This window comes from Rhinichthys klamathensis, unplaced genomic scaffold, assembly GCF_029890125.1.
Source record: "Rhinichthys klamathensis goyatoka isolate OS25496 unplaced genomic scaffold, OSU_Roscu_1.1 h1tg000716l_1, whole genome shotgun sequence".
NCBI lineage: Eukaryota > Metazoa > Chordata > Actinopteri > Cypriniformes > Leuciscidae > Rhinichthys > Rhinichthys klamathensis.
Window position 1 is genome coordinate 388,183 of NW_026607131.1, and position 18,759 is coordinate 406,941.

Sequence of the window (18,759 nt, forward strand, 5' to 3'; positions counted from 1 at the left end):
TAATTGTATTTTTGGTATCCAAGATTTTAAGGTCTATATAAACACATACTCTGTTGCTACTTAAAAATTGTGGATATAAAGAAAAAATGTACATAACTAATTCTGGTCTCCCCAACTGACTTTTAAGTGGAGCATAATACAAATAGAAAAATAAGAAGAGCCAAGTTGAAGCCTATAGTTTCCCATCCATCATTGATTTTCCAGTCATTTTTAAAGTTTGTTGTGCAGAAACATATTAATGGAGATAATACTGACCTTAAAGAGGCTTCTGTGAGGAAACCTTCCCACCGGGATCAATAAAGAATAGATACTTACATTTCCGTAAATCTACTGCACCAATACAGACATACAATATGTAGACCTGATTTTTTGGTAGCTGGGTCAGTGCTTTAATAATGCACTTTATGCCTTCTGGTACTGAGGGGTTTGAAGCCTTGAATACTGCCCCACTTGTGAGGTTATATAGGCCCTATGTGCAAGACCAGGGGTTTTCAAACTTTATGATGGCCTCCAAATATGATGATCTCGGTTTGAGTAAAATATAAAGGCAGTTATTTTCATGTACAGTATACAAATCCAATACATGCTGTTTAAGACAAATATAAACTTTATTTTAAAGACATTGTATAACAAAACGAAATAATTGTTTACTAAATTGAATAATTAGATTATTTTTATGTTTTATTTTATTATTTTATGTTAAAAATATTGTGGTATATATTTAATTTCTTGACCATTCTATTGAGTTGAAAAAGTATAAATATTAAATATTAGTCAACTTTGGTAAATGTGAATGTAAAAAAATGCAAGAAACATTTTGCAATGCAAGAAAAGTTTTTTTTTGTTGTTCAAAATTAACTAAATTTGACATGGAGCAAGCTAAATCTTGAACCTACGGAGAATCCCGTTTAAAAAAACAAAAAACAAACGAACCGCAAAACAGAGGAAAGTCAGCTGGCAAAAAAAGATTGTAACAGAGCTCATAATTAGAATCAACATTGGCTCGACTTCCAGAGATGGGACTGTGGGATTTGAAATGTTGTAAAACCGACGTGGAGACAGCGTTTTTATTACTCAACAGGTGAGTAAAGTATTTTATTGAACAGATAAATTGTTATATGTAGTTCTCTAACAAAGTTCATTGAATAGCATTATTTATAGTGAAGGGTCATTTCATTATGGTTGTTGTAGCGCTGTGCTGGAATTTATTTTCAAGGAAGTACCGTGTCTATTAATGGGTAAAGCTACAGTAACGTCTTTAGCTAGTCAGCTTGAGATCCTTTCCATCTAAACTGGTTATATCTCTTAATCCTATAGTGAGTGTTTTATGAGCAGTAGGATAACCATATTCATCCAAAATACAACCAAAAACAATTTTCTTTTGCAAAATCCATGCAGTTTTGTTTTTTTACCCGCTAGAGGGCCAAAAGTTACATAGTGTACCTTTAATTAATATTTTAAGCGTAAACATTAACTTTAAAAGTTACTTTTGTAAATGTATTTTTTTTCACGTACCCCTAGCCCTCTTTCGCAGTCCCCTGGGGGTCCCTGGACCCCAGTTTAAAAAACCCTAGCACTACAATATCAGCAGAGGAACATGTTCATAAAAGATTTTCAGTCAAATACTAAGCCAGCATCTCCCAATAAATCAGGCTTTCTGTGTCTGTATTTGATGAACTCGTAAACATTTTTCACCCTGAAGTACTTTCTTATCTGCATTATGTCCCTGAGCTGCAGAGGCTGCTGTATTCCATATTTTATGAGGGGTTCAAACCCTCCGCCTGCGGTAAACTCTTCATTTTTTCGCTGTCACTATATCTGGCACTGACAGTTAGATGGCTTTTGTGCTCTAACACCTTTGAAAGAAGATGAAAGCGAGGCGTCATCCCTGTGTACCAAACACCTCGGCTTCATTAATTAGTCTGATGCATCTCCCCGCTTGCACACACCGTTCAGATCTCCAAGAAAACTCGGAGTCGTGCCCCCTCGACCCTCTGCCCCCCGTCTGCAAGAGAAAAGACACAATTTATCCAATTAAAAAGATACATACCAAGGCGATTCTTGCAAAGCGCTCTGTAGTTCTGCACTGTGGGTACTTAGCAAGGCCCCATTGTACATCAGGGTCCTCAAGGGTAAAGCGGTCTGCTCCATCTCTGTGAAGGATGGCTCAAGTCTGTTTCCAGCCGAGTACCTATCGGGGCCATCACGACAACGCCTTCTCTAATGGCCTCCTGTCTAAATGAGCAGCGGTGGAGTGTGCAGCGGTGCCGCACTGACCCTGTCGCCATCCATTAGGCACAGTGCCTTTGGAAACACTGTCTGTCTGTGCCACACTCTCATTTGTGGCACCGCAGTACCATGTTCATCCCCAGATGGAAGCTGCCGTTTTGTAATAAGTAAAGAGTGCTGGGACTGGCTTGGATGTGTACTGGAAGAATGACTTTGGACCTCCAGGGACAGGTCTAATCAGGCTTCTGACTGAGAGAACTAGCAGACAGCACAGTGATTTTGGGCCTGCATCTGCAGCACATTAGCGTAACGCCAACATGAGGCGTGTGCTGAGCTTCCACACAGATAGCCAACTGGGATTTCTGGGTTGCCACGTTGAGTAGTTCCTTTGATAACGGACATAAATTATAAAACAGTTATTGGAGAAATTATTACAGACAGCACTTGATCATCATAAAATTCATTTACATCAGACAAGGTACCATGTGTATATCCAAATGGTACATGATTTACAAATCCCAATAGCCTGATCTCATTAGGCATGTTTACACATGCAGGAGTGTTTACACATACATTTTATATGCTGAAACAGACAATATAGATGTATTGGATGTAAAAGGTAAACACGGTTTATGATTCAGTAATGATTAAATGATGATAGAATCTATTCATTTGAACATTTTAGTTTTGGATAAAGTGATGGAATCCTTTGAAACGGGTTGAATCCGGCACCTGATAATCACATGGAAGAATGAAACCTTTATGTCAAATAAGGTAAGTGTGTTAAATACATGGGATGAAGCTCAACATATTTAATTACATTAAAATCCACTATTTATTCCATTAATTCAATATTCTATTAACCAAAAAGGATTTGTATACATTTGTGGATCATGTTAAATGCGGTAACACTTTACTTAAAGCCTTAATGCCTAATGCATTATAAAGGTATTCATAATGTAGCCTACATTATAAAGCATTACATCTTTTCATAAATAATTGTAACCAAAGTTAAATGCATTATAATATTTGCTGATTTCCATCTGAAACTGGTTGTTTGTTGTGTTTTAATGCATTATATTTTCTTATTATTCATGCGATCATACAATGCATTATAAGGTGCATAATTAATGCGCTAAAATTTAAGCGAAAACAGAAAATATCAAAATAAAATCTAATTTAAAATATTAACAATATAGTTACTATAGGTAAATAATAGTAAATATTAACAATAGTTATTAACAATAACTATATAATATATCAATGATATTCAAGTGCTTCAAACAAAAATCTCTTAAAGATTTGATGTCACTAACCTGGAAAATGTTGGAAGATTCAGAGATTTCCACTTTGTTTCCAATCAGGCTGATAAAAAAACCTCTGTGCACTTAATCAGGGAAGTACATATCAGCTGCTCAGATTAGAGCTTGCCAGATGAGAAAGTACTTTCCAGCTTTGTCTGCAATATGCATTAAACAGTCAGTGAACGCACTGTGTGGTCGGCAAGATTGCCATCTGAAGCTGAGACTACAATTACACAGTAAAGTAATTGCGACCCCAAAAGACTTTTGTTTTTGTCAAACAACGGGGAAGCCTATATATATTGTACAGAGTTCATTGCTTTAAAAACTGTACTTTCAGATGCAGTGCAGAACCACGTTACACATAAGTGTGAAAATAAGCAACCTATTAATACTGATGACAAAAAGAAAATGCGTCACTTAGACCTGTTTCACACCTCTGCAGCATTTAATTATTGAACCCACCCACACCAGCTCTTGGCTTGACATTGGTTGACCCTCTTGATAATAGCATAATTATAACCTGGAATTTCAGCTACACAAAGCTTAGTTCATTTAGAGCACACATCACACATCAGGGAAACGGACTCAGCGAGTCTGTGTGTTTGCTTTCCCTCAGTTGTAAACAGCCATTCTGGCCTAGATAAGGAGGCCGAAGGTAATGGAGAGAAAATCCTTTTAGAACTCGTCATGCTCTGTACAGCGTCTAGATTAGGATTTCTGCTTATAATCCTAATGAAAATCAGTGTTGGAAATGACTTTCTTAATCAGCTAATACGGTGGCCTGTGCCAGCTTCTTTAGTTTGCCCAACAGCTCATGTTATCTTGAACACCTAGTTTGTTTACAGCTTTCCAAATGTAATTGAGACCACACCAACTGACTGGTAGTGGCCTTGAAAGGGGAAATCCTATCATGTTATGAAGCGCTCAGTAAAACTGGGTTTGAATATCAGCAGGGAGCTGCTAATCATTACTGGTGTTTGGTTTTTCCCAAACTTCGATCCTAACTTTCACAGGTTCGGAAAGCAACAGAAAGAATGACCTACTTTGGAAACTGTGGGCCATTATGCACTCTAAAAGTAGCCGACATTAAAAAAATTATTTCAAATGTCTTCCATTTTCTCTAGCACACCGCAAAGTACACAGAAGTAATAAGGGGTCAGCCATTTTCTTGAGTGTGAGTCATTAGAGTTGTTTTTCCGAGTGTGGCTTGATGCGTTTCAGTAGTCAAAATAATCCTTTTCATTGGAAGGATTCAAGTATAGACGAAATTCCCTTGAAAAAAGTTGTATTGTCCAAAAACAGACATTCACATTGCAGAGGGCATTTTTAAATACATAAAAATTGACTGCAATACATTCTCTCTTTCATGCAAAACTCCACAGAAAAAGCAATAAACTAAAACTCTAATATGTTCACCTTATTTAGGGACTTGAAATGCGGTTTGTCCAGTGTTATGTCAGGATCGCAGTGCATATAATGACACAAATAGTGTGTTTATCTCTTAATTGGTGGGATGAGAACCACCCCCTCTATTCTGCTGGCCTGTCTCTGCAAGTCCACTCTCATATTTTGCCTCAACCCGTCCAGCTGCCATTGCAGAACAGCCTCCCTCTCCCTCAGCTCGCCCAGAGCCGTCGATGCCTGGAGCTTCCCAGCTGTCACTGCCAGGCCAGGCTCTCCGTTGTGGAATCTGTGAGGTGGCTTTGAGGGCTGTGGATCTTGGAGACATGGCAAAAAGCCACTTGATGTGATTGCGGAGGTGTTAGGAAGATGTAGACCCTCTAGATAACCTGCAACCTTCTTCTCCACCTCCATTCTCTGCCTATCTGAGAGCCAAGAAGCCCCCTGACGTCCCCCCTAATGAGAACGAGAGCTTGCTAAGACTGATGATCTCAACAGACTGGAATACTGATCAAACATCAAAAAGATACTAATATCAAAAAGAAAGGTATTGCAGTAGCCCAGATGATCAAGTACGTGGGAGTATAAATGTCAGTGTATATCTTTTGCATCACAAGGAATGTGTTTAGAATTGATGTGAAGAAAATTCAGTCTCAGACATTCAAAATAAGACCGCAGCCATAGCAGGCGGTCATTTATCATTACAGGTTAGATCTGTGGTTGGAACCACAGCACAAAGACCACCTAATTATCCGTCGGACCTACCATATTGGATTTTCATACAATGAAGTGTAATTTATTCAGGCAATAAAAGAATGCAATGATGAGATGACCTAGTTTTTATAATTCTTTTAGCTCTATCCTCCCTCATTATCGGGATATTAACACCTCTGAAGTCTGCTGGTAGAACCTTTGAACAGGTAATGTTCAAAACACGATGTTCCACATGCACAGAACAAATCATTTTCCTTGGTGAATTGGAAGCTATGAAAACCCAAAGAAAAGTAGTAATAATACTAATAAATATATATAATAATAGGTCCTTAATCAATGACATAAATAGCACAACAATATTAATTCATCACTATTTTTATTACAATTTTGTCACTATTTTTTTGTGTATTGTTGGGACGGATAGATAAATAAAGGATGATGTGATAAACACATCAATGTGTGACTGAGTTTAATATCAATCTTAAAACTGAGACTGTCAACATCTCAGGCACCAAAACTGACAAAAGCTTGAATTTTAAAACTTCATGAACTTGCAGTAAAAAACTGGCCTTATTATAAGTTGAAGCCTTCCCGACGGCACTTATGCAGGTCTGACGGGTCATTACCTGTGAGGTGAGTGTGAGAGTGGACTGCTCTATTCTTCTGGCTCTCAGGTCTGTCTGCAGCCTTAGCAGCATCTTGTCAAGTCGTCTGACTGCTCTCCTGGTCTTGTTGCTGTGAGGACACCTCACCGTGACAGCCCGCTCCCCAGGTGGACAGTCGGCAGGCTCCACCTCGGACACATCGGCGAGGGAGCTGTCGATCACGGTGTCCTGCACGGAGACAATGGCATGAGAGCAACATGTCTGTCAGGAAACACTTCTGCGTCAATTGAGATGCACTGTTAAAAAAAAACCCATGCCAGATCAGTTAGTTCTGCTAAAAGAAATATATCTCTTTGGATTCATTAACTAAAAAGCTATCAGAGGGCTTTGTTTGCTGCAGGTTCTCATTTACAACCAAAACATGCTTACTGTGTAGTTTTTATTCATCAGGTTTCTCTTTAATGTGCAATCAACCACAATTCAACTCGGTTTTTTACATTTTTTTGAAGAAAATGAGGGGTGCTGCTGCTTAGACATGCAAATGGCTAAAAGATCTGTACTGTAGTTTCTGTATTTTGACTAGGGTGTCATAATATTGGAAAAAGAGCCCTAAAAGCTTATAATCAAACTAAATCTGTAATCACTGGCTTCTGGCAACGGTCTGCGCGTTTTAAAGAAAAATGTTCAAGGATTTCGATATAAGAGAAGAGGACCTACGTCGGGTCAGAGGTTACCCTTCCACCGGAACTCGACTCTCTTGTGAATGGGCATACGGTCATTTGCCGGAAGCAAAACATTGCATGTTTTACCAGTAAGACCAAACTAATAGTAAAACATACCAGACAGACACTCTTGTGATTGGCTGTGATTTTTGATTGATTTTGTCATGTATGGACAGACTAATTGCATGTCGCATTACATCTGGTTAGGCCATGGTGTTATTGCGAATGGGCCTTAAGGAGTTTAGAATAAACTAAAAACCCTATGTATGAGCAAAAATAACAGCAAGCACGACTGATTGTTTACTTGTTAAAACAGTTCTGCTACAACATGCCCCAACATACAAAATACAGAATAACCGTCAAAGTGTTCTCCAGTTTTCTCAAAGTCAGATTTTGTGCGAGAACCTCCAAAGAAAATCGATTCTCTAAGAACCTGTGCTATTCAACAGCGGCTCAACCAATAGCTGAAGCTTAAGACCTGCTTCCATCACTCTTGTGTGAACAGTGACAAAACAATCCTGCCCAAATACCACTCCATCCCAAAAATGTTTGCCTTTCATCAAGGACTATAGATTTCCCATTGACGCGGTGGGCATGCTATTTGATTTCCATTCCTTTTCTTCCTGTTCTTTGGACCGGGGAACTTTTGTCTGCGTTTTAAAAGTCTAGATTGAATTTCTTACTAAAAGGAACCAAAAATTGGATTAACAAGGTTTAATGTATTTCTACAACTCAATTAGATAGTGGTTATTGTAATTCAATGAAACCTCTCAATGTGCTTTATTCTGATTGTGTGACTTTTATCGACTTCTATTGAGGTTCAACATAACAGAATTGTAAGAGAAAAGTAATCATTTCAATAGTCTGATGTGCTGGAAGTGGGAAAACAAAAGCCCTCCACCATTTGTCCAACTCAAAGACACCCATGAGCTCACCACTCTTACTGAATAGCAGTTAAAACATCCCTTTTTACTTCAAAATGCACACTGAGAGTGAAAAATGAAACCCCTGCCAAGTGCTCAGGACCCACTCCTGCTAGACTTCTTTACAACTTCATTTCAAATTGGAGAGGAGCCAGCGTGAGTGAGGGCTCTTGTCTGCCAGATTCAGAGTCCTGGAGCACCAGTGCATCACTGTGAGTGACAACTCAAAGCTGGACAAGGTTACTGCGGGAAGACCGCCAGTCTGGCTCTCGAACAACACTGGGGTAATATACATATTAGATTTTGCGTCATTGGTAACAACTTTTCAGAGTAAGCTAATTTGGTTGTGTTGAAAAACTCCCACATCTTTCTCAATGAACTAGCCATGCATAAATACCTGGGGTTGAACAGCGATGTGACAGCGTGAACAAACAGAATTTCAGATAAAGGAGTGCGAGTTTGAAACTCAAATTCATTCCTGCATGGAACAAAGCACATACCATCCAGCACCAGAATAAAGGCTCATGGAGTTTCCATTCCAGATACACCTCCAGAATTCCATTCAGCGCTTGTATCCGCTCCAGCTCCTGAAATAAAATGTAACAAGAAATCCTGATTTCACGCAGGGTAGCACTGTTGTTTTTAAAACAATAAAACCACAGTGGTTCTACAGTGCAAGTACAGTTTTGTGCACACTTGGCAGCCGCTTTGATCTGTACTCAGGGGCAATTTTTTCCCTGTAGGAGCTCGGCTAATACCTCACATCTCTGCAGTTAGACAGAAGCGCTCAAGGGACTTTAGGCTGATAACTCCTCTCGGCACCCCACACAGGCTGAAGGGCAATGGGGAGGGAGAGATCCCTGAGCTGCCCACCATGACTTACACGGCTTGAGAAGAGAGATCTATTAGCCTGTGTCTGAACACATCCCACATTGTATAGTTCACACACTCAGACGAAGGTCTAGAATATCTATTATTTAGAAGCAAGACCCCCCAAAAAAGAATTGAACACTGGTAATACATCTAATATAATAGTGATGTCATTAAGTTGACCAATGATGTTTTCAGTATGCAAATTTCATGCCTGCTACAAGTGTTACTATTTGTAAGTAAGGCAGTACATAACACCCTTAACCAGGTGCAACATGGCACTATTTCAGGGAAGAGATTTGTTTCTTTACACTGAACCTGGGTTTGCTGTGCAATTACACAAAAACAATTTAATTCGCTTAATAACTTTTTATTAAATTGGTTTTATTAAAATTAGTTGCATTAATTTGATCAAAAATACAGTCAAAATAGTTATATTGTGCAATACTTTTACAATTTAAAAAACACATTATTTCTGTCTCAGTCTTTAGAGTCACATAATCCTTCAGAAATTATTATATTTTGCTGATTTGGTGCTCAAGAACATTTCTTATTATCAATGTTGAAAAAAGTTTGTGCTGCTTACTATTTTTGTGGAAAATTGATAAATGGATAACTATTGCTGTGTATTATTACATTTTAATGGGTTCTCATGAATAAAAACATAATTCATCCAGTTCATGTAGCAAATAACTGGAAAAAAATGCAATGATTGGGTTTACTGTATTATAATTCTTGCACTACACATTTTTGCCTCTACTTGCTATAATGGCTGTTCGAAATAAACCATCCTCTGATTAGGAAAAAATTATTCCAAAACCTAGGTAGCAGCATTTAAAAAAAAAAAAAAAAAAAAAACTCACAATGTCTCTTTTTCTCATCTTTCACTCACTTTCTCTATATCCCACTCATCCTTTTTCACTCTTTTTTAAGGCACTCTAAACAACCTACCTGACAAAAACAGCCCCTTCGTTAGATGTCAGGAGGGAGACTTTTTCACTGAGATAAAATACTCTTAAAAAGCCTCTAAAGAGCAATGGAAAAGGAAGGGAACAGAAGAGCGTAGGCCTTTTGACTTTAAAGATCAAGATCCACACTCTTCAAACAAGCAGGGTTTCCCACCTTGTCAATCTGTCACACCAAAGAACAGGGCGGCACATAGAGGTGGATGCTTCATTACAGCCTTCTCCAGAATAAGCCAGGGGATGAAAAACACATTGACAGCTGCGTGCAATCATTCGCCGATTGAAATGAGCTTGTTACCTAGCTTACGGCAGTTATTATCAAGCGCTGATCACCATATGCTCTGATGACGGATAGAAGCACTTAACATACACCAAAGGAATACAAATGCGATGAGAAATCTCTGGAGAGAATCTAATATAGTAAAAGTGTCACTTGTCATGTAATAACAATGATTAGGGGCTGAACTCATAACACTTGCCTAGTGTTTAATGCAGAAATCCTAAGACCTACATGATCTCATGCCAATATTTCATTAAAATGTTCCAGTGTTTTCATGTCACCTTGTCAAGTGCACTTGATGTCGTGTTGCTGTGATGGGAACCAGTGAAATGAGGCTGACAAGCAGCAGAGGGGCTGATATTGGAGATAACCTAGAGAAAGCAATCACAGGATATTATTTCATTTCTGCATTTACATCCAAATATGCTGTTTTCATCATAGTTTTTTTAGGCTATTATGTGTCGAGTGACTTGCCCTATGAGTGAACTTAGACCCCTCTTCCTGGGCTGAAAGTAAGCTCTTCCACTGGAGCCTCAGTTTCCCATATTGCCACTGCAGTGCCTGTAGTACCTGATCCGTCTTTACTGTGGCATCCTCTCCTGGTCCACATGTCACAACGTCATCCTGTCCATGTGTTAGACCTTGGGGGATCTTACATGTCCACAAACATATTAGGAAAAATCATTACAATAGCTTTCAAGAATCATTTTATTAGTGCTGAAACAACACCTAGAGGCAAAAAGAACAAATCCTACAACACAAAAATAAAGATAAAGAAAATCTTCCGTAGATTAAAGGTTTTATGATATAACCTCAGGGGAGACATGAACCCCAAGCTGGTTTCAGGGGGAGATTTTGCTTTTGCTTTGTTAAACCCATAAAGCAAAGAAATCACAACTTAGGGCTGTTGAAAGAAGAAAAAAATAAAAATAATAATATATATTATTTTATTATTTTTTCTTTCTTTTTATGTTGTTGTAATTAACAGCTTAAAATATTATTTTAAATTCTTTTAAAGTGTTGCTTTCAGCAATTGTTTGGATGACGATCATAGCAGTATAAAATAAAACTGTAAAAATACAGTAAAATAGTAATATTGTGAAATGATTACAATTCAAAATAACCTTACTATTTTAACATGTTTTAAATGCAATGTATTCCTGTGATGGCAAAGGTGAATTTATGGCATTATTAATGCAGTCTTCAGTGTCACATGATCATCCAGAAATCATTTTAATATTCTGATTTCGTGCTCAATGCTAATATGCTGATTTATGTGCACATATATAAAGACACCATACAGATGTAGATGAATGCAGCACTTGTTTTAAGAACAATACAACACTGAGTGCAACACTCCTTTTCCCCCATAAAATGTCTAAATGCTGGTATCAAATAACAGATCTTGATTTTTTTAACCAGTTCGCTTCTTTTTATATATATATACACTCACCGGCCACTTTATTAGGTACCCCATGCTAGTAACGGGTTGGACCCCCTTTTGCCTTCAGAACTGCCTCAATTCTTCGTGGCATAGATTCAACAAGGTGCTGGAAGCATTCCTCAGGGAGTTTGGTCCATATTGACATGATGGCATCACACAGTTGCCGCAGATTTGTCGGCTGCACATCCATGATGCGAATCTCCCGTTCCACCACATCCCAAAGATGCTCTATTGGGTTGAGATCTGGTGACTGTGGAGGCCATTTTAGTACAGTGAACTCATTGTCATGTTCAAGAAACCAATTTGAAATGATTAGAGCTTTGTGACATGGTGGAAGTAGCCATCAGAGGATGGGTACATGGTGGCCATAAAGGGATGGACATGGTCAGAAACAATGCTCAGGTAGGCCGTGGCATTTAAACGATGCCCAATTGGCACTAAGGGGCCTAAAGTGTGCCAGGAAAACATCCCCCACACCATTACACCACCACCACCAGCCTGCACAGTTGGAACAAGGCATGATGGTTCCATGTTCTCATTCTGTTTACGCCAAATTCTGACTCTAACATCTGAATGTCTCAACAGAAATCGAGACTCATCAGACCAGGCAACATTTTTCCAGTCTTCAACTGTTCAATTTTGGTGAGCTCTTGCAAATTGTAGCCTCTTTTTCCTATTTGTAGTGGAGATGAGTGGTACCCGGTGGAGTCTTCTGCTGTTGTAGCCCATCCGCCTCAAGGTTGTGCGTGTTGTGGCTTCACAAATGCTTTGCTGCATACCTCGGTTGTAACGAGTGGTTATTTGTCACTGTTGCCCTTCTATCAGCTCGAACCAGTCTGGCCATTCTCCTCTGACCTCTGGCATCAACAAGGCATTTCCGCCCACAGAACTGCCGCTCACTGGATGTTTTTTCTTTTTCGGACCATTCTCTGTAAACCCTAGAGATGGTTGTGCGTGAAAATCCCAGTAGATTAGCAGTTTCTGAAATACTCAGACCAGCCCTTCTGGCACCAACAATCATGCCACGTTCAAAGTCACTCAAATCACCTTTCTTCCCCATACTGATGCTCGGTTTGAACTGCAGGAGATTGTCTTGACCATGTCTACATGCCTAAATGCACTGAGTTGCCGCCATGTGATTGGCTGCTTAGAAATTAAGTGTTAACGAGCAGTTGGACAGGTGTACCTAATAAAGTGGCCGGTGAGTGTATATATATATATATGTCATGGACATTTTATTAAACTGATGATACTTATATACAGTATGCTAATAAAAACTAGAATTAGAAAGAACACATTTCTGGTTTACTGTAATGACTATTAATAATAATTAACAACTAATAAATGAGTGGAAAAACCTCAGGAACAGATCAGGGTGTTCTGGGTGGTTGCTAGCTAACTAACTTACAAGACAAAAGAGCAAACCTTTAAGTCTCTGATATTCTGGTTCGTAAATATGACTTTGGCCAGTACTTTTTAAAAGTGAGGCTGTCGTTTTTTTTTTTTTTTTTTTTATCATCAACCAGGTGACAATCAAATCAGAAATGCTTCGAATCATAACAGCACACGTCTCCTCAACACGACATACCATTTGTGGTATGTATCACTCATGGCTGTAGCACAAACCGTGTGGGTTGAGTTACAGGCTGATGTATACTTAAGGTTAATATAATGAAACCCAGGTATGAGCAATAGTGATGCTTGACTTAGCAAGCACCACTGAAACAGATGAAACTGACACTTAGAAAGTCTCCATTAGATTAAAGTTTTAGGACTTAACCAATTAGACTTTTAAAAAGAGTGAAACAGCTTTAAAATTGATCCTAAAAGCAAACAAGATTTTATGCATTGTGTTCCATTCATGATTGCTTTTTATTAGAAAGTCAATTAGATTAGTCAACCAAGAGCAAACGGAACCACAAGTTAATTGTTTAGTGTCTCAGTCTTGTGTAATGTTCTTAGGAGGCCGCTGATATGATTTCAATAACAACACTGTAGTTTTTATTAAAGAATAACAGGTCGAAATTCAATGTCCTGTCTGTGTGCATCACTGTGCATAAAATGCAGTGTTAATCTGCCCTCTGCTGGCCTTATATAGAATAACACTTGATATACTAACTTGACAACTGTTCATTTACAAAATCCTATTGTTTAGCATCAAGAGAAAAGCAACTGTTAAAATTAGTCATCTCTCCCTTGATTAGATCAACAAAACTCAAGGTCTCACCATTGGTGCAGATGAGAGCATGTCTAACTGATGAAGCTTCTCTGCCAGCAGGAAGTCCAACAGATTCCCAGATGACAGCACCCAGCCGAACGCCAGGAGCAGATCTCGGCTCCCCACCTCGTCTATGTGACTGGGGGGCCGGGGCCCCAACACCCACGGCGCCCCATAGCCACAGTGGCACAGAGCACTCCTCACAAACAGCAGCTGCATGTCTGCAAACACAACACTGTTGGTTGTACAAACAATAATGAATAACACATGGACTGCATTTATGGGCAATGATAAATTTTACCAAAGTCTTTAGAGTCCTGGCAGTGGCACGAACAATCCAGTGCAAAGGCTCTCTGCAGAAGCCTACATAACAAACTCCACATGTCCCGTGCCTGAAAGCAAAGCCTATTTATGAGCACACTAAGCAAGGTTTATCTAGTTAACGATGACTTATCTATCAAATGATCCTAAATCAAATTAAAGAGAGGGAGGGGAAGGCAGAAAGAAGTGGTAACGTTAACTTACCATAGTACAATAAGGGTATCAGATGGTTACATTTCAATATATAACGTTATATATATTATAATTACATGATGTTACCATCTGTATAACTAACACACACACACACACACACACACACACACACACACACACACACACACACACACGCATGGTATTACTCTAGTGAATACATTATTTTAACTGCCTATGTTAGACAAGTCAAGCACTTTGGCAGGAAATAAAAGAAATAGCCACCCGTGTAGCTAACTTAGATCTTACCGAATCTTCTCTATTGAATTTGGCTCTCCTGAAAGCCTCGGCTGTCGGGATCGACTCGACGCTTAACCCAGACAGTAGTTTGCAGAGAGAAGTGATTACTTCTTTCACTTTAACACTCTTTTCGCGCTGCATTTTTCTTCGTGTAGTATGTTGACAACCTTGACGGTCGTTAGGCAACAGCCACTTCCTAGTTGGGTGATTTTAGGCCGTTTTGATTAGTTGCTGTTTTGGCGCGCTTCATGATTGACGTGAATCCTGACCAATAGGAATTGTAGGCAGCCCACCACGATGACGTCTGCATTAAAAATGCAGAAATACTGCAAAACTCTTGATTTTGTATATTTCATTCATATATGATACCATTGCTATATATTTAAAATGTAGAAATGAATTCTCAAAGGATCTAAAGTAAAGGGAACAGCGTTTCGTCATATTTTGTGATTATGTAACGTTTATGATAACGGAGTATTGAACTGAAAACACAATAATACGTCACACAATAATACAATAAGCACTATAATAATCATAATGAAAGGTCTATGGGTAAAGTCATAAGTGTACAACTTTACTTCTTAAGAACTTTACTGCCCCCTTCTCTTAAAGGCTTGTCGTTTTCTAAATGAAAAGAAATTGAATGCTAGGGCCTATATAATATTAATGATGATAATGTAATATATAATAATATGAATTGAAAAGATAACAATATAACTTTTGCGCAGAGGACAAAATAGTTTATTTTTTCTTGTGAAACAGTAAACAAAAACAGTTAACATGTAGAGGGGTCAAAAATGTTAAAACATGCTTAAAATTGTAAATATAAAATTGAAATCACATTAATAAAATTGTTATCAGAAACCGAAGTCAGATAACTTTTTAATTACAGAATTAATTATGGTGCCTTTATTTGGCCACAAGACATGCTACAAAGTGTTTAATTGCTCTCATTGTGCAACTTGCTTTAAGTACCATTATTCAATGTAATGTGTTAACAATACACTTGGTAATGAAACTGTATGACAACAGAATAACTGCCTATTAATTAGGAGTTTTGCTTACAGTAAATTATTACAAAAATGGTCATTTTTAATAATAAACATTAATGAATATAAATGAATAGATAGGGGCCTACATTGAATTTTTCTAATAGAGACTAAGGTATAGCACCACTAAAGAGGTTATAGTCTCTGTCATACCCTTGATGGTATCCATCCAGTTTTGTACTTGCTTTAATATCACTGGCTTGTATTTTACTGTTACAATTTAGCATTGGTCACCCTGAAAAGCACAACGTCAAAAAGTTTAGTCATTAACTTTCTTAACTTTTAATATGTCCTTCATGTGGTAACATGAATTAACTGGTAATTCAAGTCAAAAATATTATTAAATATGACTGAATTAAATTAATAAAGTGATTTTTAAGGGTTAGATCAAGTAGAAAAAATTATTTGAGGTAACAATGACATGCATCAATTCTTATTACAGTGTAAGTAATTAGCACCATCCTATATATGTCCTTCTGCACAACCCATAAATTATGATTGTGTATCTCTGCTTGTGCTGAGGCTAACAAAACGCGGTTCAAGTGTGTGCTTTTCAAATCTATTCAAATAGTGTTAAAGCTCAAGAAAACGGATTTAGCTTTTTATCTTTACTTTTAATAAATACACCTAAAAATGCAAATATTGCACAGACTTTTAAAAGTAAAAATGCTGGTGTTTGAACAATAAAAATGCGTAAGAAATTGCATTAACTCTCTCCTTCAGCTTCCTCCTCTTCTTGTTTGATGACAGGGTTCCCTAAAAATGAAAATGACGAGGAATCCATTTTTTGCAACCATGGCCTTATTAACATATGAATTTTTTTTTTCATGTCATCACAAATATGACACTTACCATCTAGCTTTTTAAGTTTGGGAAGCCTCTTGGTAGCCTCCTCTAACCAGTTGCCATCAGCGGCATACTTTTCTTCTAATGGGTTCCCCACAAAGACGAGGTCCACCAATGATGGAAGATCTGCCATCTTCAGAAACTCCCCTAAGGAACAAACAGCCTCATAAACTCATCATCCTGGATACTTCACCCAAAAACGAAAATTCTGTCATCATTTACTCACCCTCAAGTTGTTCCAAACCTGTATGAATTTCTTTCTTCTGCTGAACACAAAAGCAGATATTTTGAAAAATGTCGGACTCGGTAACCTGACAATTGATGGCCCCCATTGACTCCATAGTATTTTTTTCCCCCTCACTATGGAAGGCAATGGGGTCCATCAACTGTTTGGTTAACCATATTCAGAATATCTTATTTTGTGTTCAGCAGAAGAAAGAAATTCATACAGGTTTGGAACAACTTGAGGGTGAGTAAATGATGACAGAATTTTCATTTTTGGGTGAACTATCCCTTTAAGTACCATGACTAAGCTGCTATCAGACTCCCAGGTGAGTCTATTTTCAATGCTCACCCCACTCCTTGACCAAGTTGTTGGACATGTATAACACTTTGAGTTTTTTCATGACGTGAATTCCCTTCAGCTTTTCTATGAGGTTATAAGAGATCCACAGCTCCTCCAGAGTATCACCTACTGCCTCCTGTGGGGGACAGAAGAGCTGTGTGAATTATCTCTGAATTCGTCAAGCTATCATTAATGTTCTGTTCCTTTACTTACAAGTCCATTAAGGTTTTTGATGTAATTCCGCCCCAAGGACAATATCTTAAGGTTCTCTGGGAGAGAAATGTAAATAAACTGTTATGCAATCATGACGAATGCAGTTGACAGCTTTGTATCTGAAGGGAGTACTTACTTAGACCATTCAAATTGGCAATTTTTTCAATACAGTTTGTAGACAGGGATAATCTCCTAGGCAGGACAGAATTTGCAATGAAGATATTTTAGGGAGTTATTATATGACACACATGGAAGATGGTTTAAGAGAAAATACACAAAAAATTGGAGTTGTATATTTAGACTCACTCGCAGTTGCTAAGATTAGAGAGAGATGCGTCCATTTTTTCAACGGGAGGGATCTGACCATAAAGCTTTACTGCCGTGGCCTCGCTCGCTTTTTCGCCTGTTTTCTCCTCCTTGTAACAACCAAGTGAAATCAATAAAAATAATTAATAGTACACAGAAATAACCTACAGTTTATACTAGGAATGTCTAATGGGTTTAAAGGGATAGTTCACCCTAAAATAAAAATTCTGTCATTATCACTCACCCTCATGTCGTTCCAAACCCGTAAGACTTTCGTTCATCTTTGGAACACAAATGAAGATCTTTTTGATGAAATCTGAGAGGTTCTGACCCTCCATAGACAGCTACGCAACTACCACCAAGTTCATTTAGAGATCATAAAACTAATCCATATGAATTGAGATCGTTTTAAATGAAAATCGCTTTGAATGATGAACAGATTGAATTTAGGCTTTTATTCACATATAAACATTGATCAGTGAACATAAACAGAATCATCCTAACCTGCTTGACATGCGAAAACAAACCTCTTGCAGAAGCTCAACTGTGAGAATGAACCTCATTGGTTCTCGCACGTCAAGCGAACATGCTTGAGCTTCTGTTTACCAAACTGATGTGTGTTGATGAATGTTTATATGTGAATAAAAGCCTAAATTCAATCTGTTCATAGTATAAAGCAATCATGTCTCTTCAGAAATTTTTGACTAAACCACTTAATTCATATGGATTAGTTTTACGATCTCTTTATGAACTTTTTGAAGCGTCAAAGTGTCAGTTGCGTAGCTGTCAATGGAGGGACAGAAAGCTCTCAGATATCATTAAAAAGATCTTCATTTGTGTTCCGAAAATGAACGAAAGTCTTACAGGTTTGGAACGACATGAGGGTGAGTAATTATTTGACATTTATGGGTGAACTATCCCTTTAAAACTTGAAAAAAGTTAATCTACAAACTAAATTAGTAATAAATGTTTTACCCATTTCATCAGGGCCTCTTTAATAGTTGTTGCTTTTGCCTAAAAACACACATAACAACTGATTAGTCACTCACAGCAAGGTAAGGGGAAGTTTATCGTCATTGTCATGGCAAACACATAGTTAATAGCTGGAAACAAAAACAATAACAAAATGTAGGGAAAACAATTCTGGATCTCTACAAGTACGTCAACGTTATGCAACTGAATGTTATTAAATTCACCAACTCACTAATGAATAACGTCACAGATGCTAACTTACAAAAAGCTCCCTATACTAGACAGTACATTGACATCATCTGTAGTCTGTCACAATTTGTGCACCTTAACCTAATATTGATACTAAGTTTTTAATACCTAAC

The 18,759-nt window shown here is 38.0% G+C and overlaps 2 protein-coding genes across 2 annotated transcripts; both read right to left on the reverse strand.

The window, feature by feature from the left end:
- Positions 1–4,808: 4,808 nt before the first annotated feature.
- On the reverse strand, positions 4,809–14,657 carry tedc1 (tubulin epsilon and delta complex 1). The gene is made up of 8 exons (XM_056242248.1): positions 14,456–14,657; positions 13,977–14,067; positions 13,685–13,896; positions 10,488–10,664; positions 10,295–10,384; positions 8,399–8,485; positions 6,275–6,481; positions 4,809–5,390 (listed from the first exon to the last, which is right to left on the reverse strand). The coding sequence occupies exons 1-8, from the start codon at positions 14,585–14,587 to the stop codon at positions 5,028–5,030; spliced, it is 1,359 nt and encodes a 452-aa protein (XP_056098223.1). The 5' UTR covers positions 14,588–14,657; the 3' UTR covers positions 4,809–5,027.
- Positions 14,658–15,616: 959 nt separating this feature from the next.
- On the reverse strand, positions 15,617–18,554 carry dnal1 (dynein, axonemal, light chain 1). The gene is made up of 7 exons (XM_056242241.1): positions 18,401–18,554; positions 17,426–17,535; positions 17,256–17,311; positions 17,120–17,175; positions 16,916–17,042; positions 16,348–16,488; positions 15,617–16,251 (listed from the first exon to the last, which is right to left on the reverse strand). The coding sequence occupies exons 1-7, from the start codon at positions 18,407–18,409 to the stop codon at positions 16,202–16,204; spliced, it is 549 nt and encodes a 182-aa protein (XP_056098216.1). The 5' UTR covers positions 18,410–18,554; the 3' UTR covers positions 15,617–16,201.
- Positions 18,555–18,759: the final 205 nt, after the last annotated feature.